The 13,362-nt window shown below is 35.2% G+C and overlaps 1 protein-coding gene across 2 annotated transcripts in view; it reads right to left on the reverse strand.

The window, feature by feature from the left end:
* LMX1B (LIM homeobox transcription factor 1 beta) overlaps nt 1-13,329 on the reverse strand; it is a 602,295-nt gene extending 588,966 nt beyond the window's left edge. The window contains exons 1-2 of one of the 2 annotated variants that reach the window (XM_044058485.1): nt 12,731-13,329; nt 11,096-11,282 (exon numbers count right to left, since the gene is read on the reverse strand). In XM_044058485.1, the coding sequence (XP_043914420.1) occupies nt 11,096-11,282; nt 12,731-12,869 (326 nt within the window). In that variant the 5' untranslated portion in view covers nt 12,870-13,329. The remainder of the gene's footprint in view (nt 1-11,095; nt 11,283-12,730) is intronic. The other variant, XM_044058484.1, reaches the window with a different exon arrangement.
* Between the last annotated feature and the right edge of the window lie 33 nt (nt 13,330-13,362).

Consider the following 13,362-nt stretch of genomic DNA (forward strand, 5'->3'; position numbering starts at 1 on the left):
TATACTTAAACTGATCTGGTAAAATGGGAGACCCTTATTTTCTCAGATGATATGGACATACATTAAAAAGTTGGTATTAGCTAGGAAAGAACACGATACAGTCTTTTTTATAGTGTATGTGTACTCATAGCATGGCATTACTGCAAAATCATTGCACCATGCTACATGTCCCACTACTAGCACAGTCCTAATAGATAAAATGAATGTATTAGGAAACATCCAAGGAGAAAAACTAACCAATGCTGTTGTTTGATTTATACCAAGGTATCCAGCAAAAGAAGCTTACTTTCCTGAATATTAATGCTATGTTGCACATGCTGAAAAAGGTATTTGCAGATAACTTTTAAGTATGCAAGTATTCACATTTTTTTATAGAAAGGCATTTACAAAGTAACCATTTCTCAAAGGAGCATTTCAAAATCTAACAACTATATGGAGTATTGTACTTTTAACACTATTGTGTATAAATCAACACTATAACTTTACATTTTATTATCTTGCAATGAAATAAGCTCAGCTGATATAATTGCATATTTTCAGGGACCACCTGGTAGCACTGTCTGGTTAAATACCTATCTCATGCTCACTCTGTATCTGACTGGAGACTGAATCATATTCAGAACTAAAGACTGACTCATTACAATTCCATCATCTTAACCAACTCATTAACTGACATAAAATACAAAACAGTAACAATACATATTTTTGGGATGGACTATCACTTTGGATTAACTTTCTTGTTGTTTCTCCTCAGTTTTCTTATCTAAATAAAAAAACATCTCCTTTCTGTAAAATATACAGCGTACCCTTTTTATCATGCTTCTATAAATGTTTCTTTAGCAAAAAAAAAAAAGGAAAGACGTGAGGATTACATTAAATTTAGCGGAATGTTTTGTTCTTTTCACTATCTGTTGATCTGAACAACTAAGCCAAGCCAAGCCATTCATGTTGAGATATTCTACATCATACATTATGCAGCGGGAAGCAGAGTCAGTTTACTGGATAGCCACCGTAGTGAATGAGGTTTGCTGGAAATGGCTATAACTCAGTTTCTTAATCTTCCTTCCAGATTTCCTGTGACGCTGGTGTACGTTATTTAATTTACAGAGGGGTATATGTGTGGTGAATGGTCTGGTGTATGTGTGTGTGTGTGTGTGTGTGTGTGTGTGTGTGTGTGTGTGTGTGTGTGTGTGTGTGTGTGTGTGTGTGTGTGTGTGTGTGTGTGTGTGTGTGTGTGTGTATATGTGTGTGTGTGCGTGTATAAATATAAATATATATATATATATATATATATATATATATATATATATTATAAATAAACACACACACATACAGCACTTTCTGGAATATCTGGTTTTACTGATTTTTCACTGAGCTCAGATTTAGCATTTCTTTTTTTCTTTCCTTCTAAGCATTAGAGCGAAGCTGTGCAGACAGCATGTTAAATAATGCAGCTAGGCACAAATGATGATAAAACCAGCAATGTGATAAATATGTCAGTCTGAACACAAAATATTTGACAGGAAGAAAACACATGTGTACACTTTTAACCCTTTCTATAAATTTACAAGAAGCAATTTGTCATATAATTCACCTAAATAACTCTTACTTTAGTTAAAGGCAAATATAATGTAAAATATATCTTACTATATCAGCAAAAAAATCCTTATCATATTCAAGACAGTAGAGTAATAAGCTTTGCAAAATGTACAATAAAATACTATTAGATGCTGTTAAATCATAATGAAATGTAAATGCTTTTTTAAATGGCAGTGTATGGAGTTTTAAATATGTCATCCAACCTTCAAAGTACTTAGTATCCTCTAAGCAATTATCTTTCTGATTAAAATTAGCTGTACTTACTTAGAAAGTCACATACCATCATTTATAGTTCTCAAATATTGTTACAACACTGACACTGTTCTGTACTTAATGAAGCACCTGTATTTACATAAATGCAGACATACAAATGTGAATATGACACATATCAGACCAGATGCTAGACTACACATAGAACAAAGGCAGAAAATCTACCATTGAAGTTTTAATCTCAAAGTCTAAGGCTGGCTCAGTTCAAACATGCTCTGCATTTTAGCAAAAGTAAATAAATACAAAATTCTTTCTTCTAATATGTGCCATAACAATTCAAAAGTTATTCAGTTTCATTTTTCTCTTTCTCTAAATTTGCATTTGTTCCCTGACAAGTGGCTATAGGATAATTCATCTGGACCTTAACACACTCTTGCACTCTTTTTATATCAATTTTATTTGTAGTACAAATTATTTTTAGGCTCTGAAGTAGAAATAAAAATATATTTTGTCAGTCCGGTACCTATCATTAAAGCCACAATTCCTGGACAGTGGTTTGCATTTTTTGCATGCGCCAAACCCACACAACTTTGTAATTTAGGAGATGCATCATAAAGCAAGTCCTTTTAATTCTGGGATTTTAGATCTACCACTGAAAATTTAAACTTTGGTGCATTTTTAAGCATTCTAGGAACTGAAGTTCACATTTGCAGGATACTGACTCATAACTGGTAAGTTAAGGTACTTTTTTCAAAAGGTCATGAAAGCAAAAATTTTCATCCTATTATGCAAGATAAGCATGGAAAAATATATTGGGTTCAGCATGGTGGCAGCAACAAACTAAAACAAACTAAAACGGTTGCCATTTCAAAAAAAAGTCTATATTATTTGCCATATTTTAAAAGGGTTGCGTGTTGCAATCACTTACATAAAAATACACAGCATAAAATCTGCAAGAATAATAATTTATTTTAATAAATCCAGTACAGATTACTTGTCTAATAGCCATAAATAATAGACTGTGTGCCTCACAGCATCTAATATTGCACATAACAAACATAATATAATTCAAGCAAATTGTTTACTGAAGTTGATTACTCAAAAGGTAAACTGTGTAATTCATATTCAAATTAAGACAATTAAATTGTAGCCTTTAGAAAGCAGTATGACAGTATTCACATTGCTCATAATGTAAAGATACTGTACTTTTCTGTATTGCATTTTGCAATGCTTTAATACCCTTGCAAACACATATGTATAAAAACAGTGTTAAATACAAAAAAACGAAGTGGTTATATGGATGATTTGATAAGGTCTTTAATGGTTAACAATGCATTTAAGTATTGCTTAGAGTTTCCAATATTAGGGTACACACCACTTGAATGTGTAGATGTTAAGTCTGTTATGTCTTCAATGTTGTTAATCCACCCAGGTGACAGTTATATAATGTCACATAGGCTGACTTCAGTTTTAAAAAATGTTTATTTATTGTTTCTCTTGCCATGAGTTTTAGCAATACTGATTCCCTAATTACATAAATGTTAGCAAAAAGAATATTACAGAAATCAGAACAAAATGGTTTCTTCATATCTATTAAAATATTAAACTGACTTGAAAGTGGCTATGGTCCATGAACTATTATTGTACAAGGAACAAACTTGCATTAATAATTCACACAGGCATAAATTGTTTACTCATTTGAAAAGTTTATGTAGATTAATAAAGTTGGGTTTAGGCTGCTTGTTGCATTCTATAGTATGTTGCAACATCATTTTATACTGCAGAATATGCTCAGAAATGATTGCTATTAAAATGACTTATTTGCAGTTGTTCATCACTGTAAGGCGTCCCAGAGAAACCATAGTATGAAATCAAGTGCTGATATGAAAAGTGATTTATTATTATCAACAGGGCAACCGTAGTTATACCAATCCAAATAAAAATTCTTATGGAGTCACACACTTAGTAGTATAGAAGTAATAGTTTCAGGAACAATAAAGTCATCTGAAGTGCAGTGCACTCTGTTGTAGATGCAGAAATTGCTAAATATAAACTAATTCCGTGACAAAGTACAGTGGAAATACAGCAGTCACCTGTGGAGTGTATCATCAATCAGGAAAGGAGAAAGGTGTAAATTCAGAATTTCTGGATGTTTAGGAAGACTGAATGAATAATGCACAACAACAGTTAAATCACAAAAATAAAACAAATACTATACAGAATAAGTAAATGGCATTAAATGTCATATATAATGAAAACTGAAGCAGATTGATTCCTGTATAAGACTCGCATAAAAAAAATTACTGTAAAAATAAGAAAGAAAAACATCCCTAAAACAAAAGTACAACAATAAAAGAACATCTAAGAAAAAGTAGACATGGGTGTGTAGACACGCAGAACCACACAGCCAGTGAGCTAGATTTATACACAGGGCATATAAATAACAATTCCAGAGAAAAGACATACCCCAACAATATTTGCACTCAGCATGTCATGTCAGCATTTGCTGCTAGTTACTATGGTAATGGGCTTTCATGCTGTTGCTATGAAATTCACATTGTTGCTGCTAACTATTTAAGATCCTGTTTTGGAAGCCTGCTGAATGCCTGACAGAAGTTGATGCAAAGCAATAGTTGTTATTCTTTGTTTGTTTCCAGACTTCTGGCAGGGTAGTATTATGTCCTACTGATTGAAACAGCCATGTTCAACCCCTTAACACAAAAAACTCTCTACACTTTAGTGACAAGCATGAAGTGTGCTCACGCAGTGGATGGCTACAGAGGGCATAGCCTTCTCTCTCTCTCTCTCTCTCCCTATTTTATTAATTATTTATTTTCATTTATGGCAGCACATTTTACTAATCCAGTCTACGGTACTCAGAGTCTGGATTAAACAGGATCTCATAATAATAAAACAGGGATAATCTTAACATGAAACCTGGAAACAAGAGAATAAGCTTATATTAGTCTCTGGTTGAGAAGATAATCAGTCTCCTTATTTCATAAATAAACAAAATATTTTTGTCGGATGTAAATATTTATGTTAAGATTTAGGTATTAAACGGTGTAACTGTGCTACTGAACCCCAGTCATTAACGAATGGTTTTAAAGCCAACTTGCCCAACCTCCAGTACCACTATGCTTGTTAAATACTTGCTGTAGCTTTTTGCTTTACAGTAATAACTGATTTTGCAGTATATCGGAGTTAATATAATTTGGAATATATCATTTAAATTGATGCGTTTTCTGGGAAGAAAATCGCTTTGCCTTTTACATGTGTATGACTTCTTTATTAAAAGTTACAGAAAATAAATTAAGTAACATATACCTGCCGTTAAAAAGGTAGAAGTTCTGTTGCAACACAGATTGTTCTCAAGCACACTAAAAACAAACACACCTTGCTCTTCAGTCACTTCTAGGAAACTTTAAAGTTTTGCCATTTTCTCTACATCATTTGGGGATTTAAATTCTCGAACGCTAATATAAATGCGCACCTCCTTCCCCCAACACACGCGAGCGCATATGGAGCCCATATTAAACATTAGAAATGCTCCAATAAACGTGTTTAAATCGTTCAATTTTACAAAGACTATATAGAAGACGTTAGCTTTTCATAAAAGGTTCGATGGTGTTAATACAGCCAAATTATATGAAGAAAATCATATATTACACAGTACTGAGCAATACCAAGTTCTCATTCCAGTGCTTTGTACATCAGTTGCTTTATCTTAAGGTGGTAGGTGCCAACAAAATTGAGGAGCCGCTGCTAAGAAAGGCAACCGTGAATCTACCCATTCTAGGGTTACCACCTGTCCCACTTTGCAAGGGACAGTCCCTCTTAGGCAGTTGTGTATTGCAAAAAAAAAAATTGCAAATGTCCTGATATTTTTAAGACAAAATGTTTTCCTATATTTTTGTAATAGTTGCATAAAACATTTATTCTGTATCTGAAACATCTAAATGTTATAAGAAACAGAATAAGCAACTAAAATGCTACAAGAATAAGCTTTTAGTTAGGCAAAAAAGTGAAGTTCTGTCATTTGTATTGGTCGCGGGTATGTTTTCCCCTGCAAAATCTGATGATTGTATCAAAACTGTCCCGTCACACTTAGGGCATTTAAAAAAGTGGCAACCCTAAGGGTCCCATTCTTAACAAAATGTGCAACTGTATCCAAGATGTCATTAATCGGTACACTAGATGACGCGATTTTCTCACCTCCTCATCTAGCAGACCAGGGTGTCACACTGGAGGAATACATGTTCCAAATATTCCGCACTATAAATGTCGGCAGATATATTGGGGCTACTGTGTTGTAATTATCCTGACTTTCTAAGTGCATCTAGAAGTATAAATATTATTTTATTTACAGTGCAGATCGTTTTTCTTTGTTAGAAAGCATTTACTCTCGGTCAGACTGGCGCTGTTGTTATAATGCCTATTTTGCAATAATGCCATGATGACAGTGATGTAAGTTTTATGTAAATGGACCGATGCATTCTAGGAAAATGGTATTAGCATTTGTTATCAGTCCTACTTAGGAAACACCGGAACAAATGCTTGAAAACCAGCATGCATTTGTAAATAATTTACATATAGTCACTTACGCATTTTGAACAGTTTTCTTCCAAAAGGCAACTAGTTCTTCTTTCCCATGTTGAATAATCTTAATACTACAGATTTTAACTCATTATGGGGAATGTTTGTTATTCCGATTCTTAAAAATTCCACACTCTACGTTGGTCAACATTAAAATGGTTTGGCTCACAACCGTTGTTAAGATTGAAATAATGATAGTAATGCTGAAAACTTCTGACTCGCATTAATTCGACAAAACAACTATTTTGAGTTTGAAGGAACAGATAATAACCGTGATGTGAGCTTCCCAGTTGAAGTTGTTACTTAGTGTACCACATTTTACCATTTTGTTATTGTGATGACAATGTTTTCCACATTTCTGGGAAAGACAGCTGAGAGGTGCGGTAACATTAATGAGTGGACAGTATACATGGAAGGTAAAGTCTGCGCATGCACTGCCCCTTTAATTTACTGACTTATTTTCATTTTACCAAGTGTCCTTCTTAAATCCATCCGTCTTATCAATACCATTTCTGTAAAACGTGATGTGAACAAGAACATACACGTATTATATTTTAAAATAATCCATTATTTTGAATCGTTACGAATAGTGTGTCAGAAGGGGAACAATTGGTATATTTTATAAAGGAATTACACGCACAATTTGAGTTACTATTCTTACATGTGTTTGTTTATCTGTCTCAGCTTAACAATAATACAGCAGTTTAGTCTTCTTTGTAACTAAGTTAATACGTCATTGTTTCAACTTGAGTGCCTTGTCATAAATCGATAATCTAACACCTATAGCAAACCTGAATTATGTGAGGCCTACAGCATTGAACTGCATTTCAAATTAGGTACATCGCATGGTGCTGGTCATGGCTGAGAAAATGCCATCAGACCAGTCCACCGTCTGATTTAACAAACAACTTAAAAATATAATACATTAGTTGCTTTATCTGTGTATCTGGGTAGCCGAGGGGTTTGGAAAGAGCAAAAAAAAGAGCCCCTAGACTTGTGCGATGGGGTGATGTCTGTGTGTGCGTCTATACATCTCTATGCATTTGTGCGTGCATATGGAAAGGAAGTATTGAAGGGTCTCAGTGTCCGTACTTGGGTACATCTGATCAAACTGCTTTGTGAAAAACAACAGTAAAGAGAAGCAGTGATTCTCGTATTTTCTCTCTGACCTGTCACTTTGGACTTCTCAAATGTAAAAACCGTGACAAATCCAACGCAGTTTCTCTTTTTACCTTTAAACACATTTTAACACCTATTGCATAGAACGTGAGGCCTTGCAGACAGTTATTAGCTATGCAACCCAAAGTGCTTCGCATGCACCATGATGGATAAATAAAGTCTTACACAAGCTGGAAAAAGCAAGGTATTACGGTGTCACTCTTACTCGAAATTTAGTATGGGTAACTCAACCATATATCAATCACCACAAGCATAAAAAATGACATATACACACATCTATACATATAGATATATCTTAACCATTATACAGTTCAGCGAGGGTATATTCAAAAATATTTTTATGATTAGTGGAAGACACAAAACGTTAAAACTGACATAGCTGACAACCTTTACTCTTCCAGGTGTGGAACAGTGCATTTTAATATTTGGAAGAAGCGTGAAAAGTGAAAACATAACGCTCACAGCTTTTAGGGAGAAGCACTAGTCATCACGCTTAAAAAGCGTTTTCTTTATACATAATATTTAACAGTAGGTAACCATGCCAAGTAAGGGTATATAATGTAATGGGTTGAATCATTAAGATAAACTGATAGCAGAAGGAGGTACATCATTTAAAATGTATGCAGAAGGAAATAGGATGCTAGGAGTTATTTTTCTGAATTAAAGTATGATGACAATCTTAATAAGACTAAGCATTTTAAAAAACAAGTTCGCCGTGAAACTGTGTATTTTACGACGTTAAAGTCAGGTATAAATATGTACGAGAGCAGGACTGTAGTAGACCATCTCTCATTAGGAAGGATTTTTTTTTCCTGAGACACTGTTTTGAAAATGCTGGAAAGCCTTGGCCGCTTTGCAACCAACTTCAGTATAAATTATATTGCATGGTATATATAAAAATACACGATCGTATATAAGGTGACATTGCCGGTTGTGCGTTTTGTGTCAAAGAAAAATGCTTCGAATTTCCCTTTCTTTCCACTACCTAATAGTCTAAGAGTGAAAATGACAATGCCATTATGCCATTGCATATAGCTCTCAACTGCCCCTGATTCTGAGTCAGGTTTTAGTCTGTTCCTCTTAAAATTCTGTTCTGGAAAACTATTCAGGACTGCAGTCACTAAATAATGACATGCATTCCAATTTCAGATTTCATAATCTTTCAAAAATGCATAGAAATGAAAAGGCTGTTCGTTCTTGTAACATTCGAAATAGGTAAGAGTAGGGTGAAAATCTAGCCCTGATTTTGGGCCTTTGTTCCACATTATGTTTTCCCACCCCCACCCCTCTTACACTAAGAGGTTGAGAGCTAATATCTGCCTTCATAAGTGTTATATCTGTACCATTCCGGCCTTCAGATTTCATGAAAAGGGCTTTGATAGCGTGTTTCAATGTATTACTGTTTATTTTTGAAAAGAAAAAAAATGCCTAAAGAACAGTAAAATTGCATTAAAAATAACAAAAGCTATTAGCCCTTTGGGCAAATGCTTTGTAGAATATTTGGCATCTAGGGTTTTAGATACAGATAGTCATGATGGCTTCTAAAATTGTTGTCAGCAGTGCAAAACAGAAAAAAGGAGACCGGCTGCACTTCGCACATGGAAATGAATGAAGTGTAGAATAGCACATTAACGAAAAGGAAAGAATACTGTACACATACATTTTATATATATATATATATATATATATATATATATATATATATATATATATATATATAAAACGTGCGTATATTAACATGCATCAGACTTGCAGAAAGGTTCAAGCATGCTTCCACAATATACAGTACTGAGTACTTCATAGAATTACAGAGTTGTCTAAAAGCAAGGAAACTTTCACCCAAATGTATCAGCCACAGAGGTGCCAGTCTACTGCTCACTTTAGATTTGTTCTATTTATTATTATTATTGTTTATCTTGAACAAACGTGACTGCATTTTGTGAGGAAATTACTTTTAGACCATAATCGTTAGTGTTCCTGTTCAAGTGCGTAACAAACCACCAGAGAATACGTATATATGCATATCTCTCAACCTTCCATCTCCAAAACGAGGAACACTCGCCTTCATAATGTGGAACAATTGGGCAAAATGTGGAACACATACTAATGGCTTACTAACAACTTCAACTAGGAAGGTCATAGGATGGTTAAAATATGCTGGTTTTACTTTTAAAGAAGATCACTTAATGAATTAATATGATTCATTTCTATTTACCATGGATTTCACTTAAAAAAATTCCTAACACTGAATGTGTGACAGACTCTTTCAATGTGGTACTTTGAGGAACTTCGAGGAACATGAACTTTTTAAGACCCCAAATGAGGTACGTTCCTCGTAATGAGGTACACTTGAGAGGTATGTAATATATGTATATATGTGTGTGTATATATATATATATATATATATATATATATATATATATATATATATATATATCGACATTTTGTAAACACATCCGCAATTGTCATTTTATGATATACACACTGAAAACTTTAACAAACACTTAATCGCCTCTACAAGCCTAAATGACCTGGTTGCTGTTTCTAAAATGCATCGAAAATAAAACTTAAATAAAACGTTTATTTCCACTGTATGATAACACCATTCCATTTGTAATTAGACGGTTTCTTAAACAAGCAGATTGGTCTGATGGTACACAAACTCCACCACTGAAAGATTTTTGAGAAAGAATAGCAAGTATGTTAACTTTTGAACCTTGTACAATATTGCGTAGGCAGTGAAGTCATTTGAAAATGTACAACACATGAAGTTCAGTTAATCCAGACTACACGGCTACTACAGTGACTCTCTGTCAATGCTGTTGCTAATAAGTGCATCCATGAAAGATTTGGGGACTGTTTTGTATATTGTCAAGTAAACATTTATGCTGTACACCTTTTTATCCATACCGAAATGTAAAATATTTCTTAACCAATAGCTCTGCATGACAAAAATTAACTAAAAACGGAACTCAGCATGCCTTTCTTAGGTATACCAAGTAAAGAAACATATGTACATGAAGACAGAGTCATAATACAGCTGTAATAATATATCCTTATGCTATTTCGTTTTTGCAATCTATACCTGCACACTAGTAAGAGACAGTGCATCCCACATTATTTCTAGTTATAGCACATTGTCCTCTATCTTTCCCATAAACTGTGAGACACTAGACCATTTCTGAAAATACTGCCTTTTTCCCACTAAATACATTCCCGTCTTAAACGTTTACTTGCTAATTTTCCAACAAACAGTTGAAAATACGCACATTATTATTGTAAACGTTAACTTAAAATTACATTCTAGCTTTTCTTACCGGAGTCGTATAATAATGCAAAACATCTTAAGGGTTGTGCAATTACTTTGTGTGTGTTTCTAGTTCAATCACCCTGTCCCAAACTATTAAACAAGGTTCCTGAAATTTATAAGGAGGGTCTGACATTATAACATTCAAGCCAGTGGAATAACCACGTCTTAAATATCTGGAAAATGGTGGCATTCTCTGCTTACTGTTGGTAGTCCTGCTTGCAGTAGAGTTTCCTATCCCGGAAGTAGCAGCTGGTGGTGAGGGTCTGTCGACACACAGCGCATTGCAAACACTCTTCATGCCAGGAAGATTCGTTGACTCTCATTAAAAAGCGATCGGAGATGGGCCTCTGGCACCCTTCACATATAGCTTGATGCTGGCAATCAGTGCCTAGTGACAAAGGAAATAAAGCAAGAATAAGAAATAGTAATCTAGGAAATCTGCACTTTGTGAGCTATATATAAGTATGTACAAGCACACACGCACCCTATATACACACACACACACACACACATATATATATATATATATATATATATATATATATAGCTATATCTATGCACACACACTGCATCATCACTATCAACAGGAGACACACTACACTCCTGGTTTATTTACTCAGTAACAATGACTGTCAATGAACTTGTCTCTGACTAAACCTTAGAAAATATTAAGAACAGCTAGGCCTCTCAAAATGATGGGTTACCAATAACAGAGCTAGTGTCTGTGTGTTTTTTAACCCAGATACTTCAAATGCGCCTAGAGAAGTGCATCTCAGGAGCACCCTGACAGAACTTTTTCTTGGTGTTTGGGGAACTTAGGCCAAATTTATACAGGTATCCATCCCCCTCTCCACCTGAAGCTTGTATTGTATTTAACAGCTGGTGCCATTTATCTCCAAAATCCCTGTTCATCTTTAACACCTACACTATTTTGACTTCTTGGGAGAATACATTCAGTTTTCTTAAGTGTGTGTGTGTGTGGGGGGGGGCACTGAGAAACGTCAGAACATTATTTAATCTGTTCATCAACCAGCGTTGTGGAAGTTTGTTTCAAAACTTGACACAACCTCATCATACATAAGCATCTAACACTATTATGGTCATGTTACAATACATATACAAACCACACTAAACAATATGCACTGTATAAATACAGTGTTGTATATGAGGAATAGTTGTATTCCAATGTATCTGCATAATAACTGTAACATCTTTATGGGTATGCGTGATACTTTTTGAGCACTTAAACTACAATTGCGCTTTAAATAGTGTGCATTTTAATTGCTAAAGCCCTGTGTCACGTTATTTGTAACCAATCTAACCCTATTAGCTTACTGCCTTTCATAGATGTTGAAATTATAAGCACTCAAAGTAATACTAACTACTCAATGTGCATTATCAACTTTTTCTAAAAACTTAAATTAGCTACTGGTAACTACTTGGCAACTAAATGACAGTTTTCTACAATTTTCGCTAGCAGATAGGCCGCTAAGTGAAATGCATAAATACTATTTTATTTATTAGCCAGGGGAGGTTTACAGCTCATAGAAATACTTCAGCCCCTACAAGCTACAGGCCACTAATCCTGGTGGTTGAAAGTAACTGCCGAATATTGAGGCTGTATTATAAAACAATCATTGCACAATAAATTTATCATACGAGTGCCACATCCAGAAACTCTGAAAAAGTTTAGATCTCGAACACACACACACACACACACACACACACACACACACACACACACTTTAAGCAGCAGCAGCAAAACGGAGTATTGGAAAGGTAATTCCCGGTGAGCTCTGACATTTCCTGGCTCACGGTTTTGATTTTTTAACTCACCAAGTAACACCCCCAAAGTTGCTGGACCCGAGCGTAGTGCATGATCTTCCATTTTAATCCCGTTCAACATCTTTGAACGGTCCGGCTGTCCTCTGTTAAAACACCTTTCCAGGGATTCAGGACCTGTTGCAATGTCCATTGCTCCGAGTTCTTGAGTAAATAAGAAAATCGTGCAAAAAGAATGTTAACAGTGACTAGTCCCCTTGTAGCAAGAAGATAGAAGTCCACAGCAGAAAATGTAGCAGACAAGAACATGCAGCTGAAGCTGGATGGTCTCACTTGGGTTCACAGAAGCCTCTCCTGGTTAAAATCACTCCGTCCACGGAGACTTCGTGATTGTCTCTTGTCACCTGCTGCCCAACAGACACACAGTCTCAACTTAACAAAAACTGCAAAGTTGCAATCCCATCCAGAGGCCCTGGGAAGCACGGAGAAGTTTCACATGTAGTCCAAGCAGGCGAGAGCTCGTAGGACTTTAGGATGCATCTCCCGAAAATTACTGAGCCATGTAGAGGCGTTCCAGAGAGCAAGGACGAAGGCTAGCACTGGGGAGGGGAGTGCATGGATACCCTTTCTTACAGCCGCGTCACATCCACCCCCTACACTCTCTCTCTCATCTCCGCACGCCCAGT

The sequence above is a fragment of the Protopterus annectens genome, chromosome 16.part0, assembly GCF_019279795.1.
Source record: "Protopterus annectens isolate FY-2018-M chromosome 16.part0, PAN1.0, whole genome shotgun sequence".
Lineage (NCBI taxonomy): Eukaryota > Metazoa > Chordata > Ceratodontiformes > Protopteridae > Protopterus > Protopterus annectens.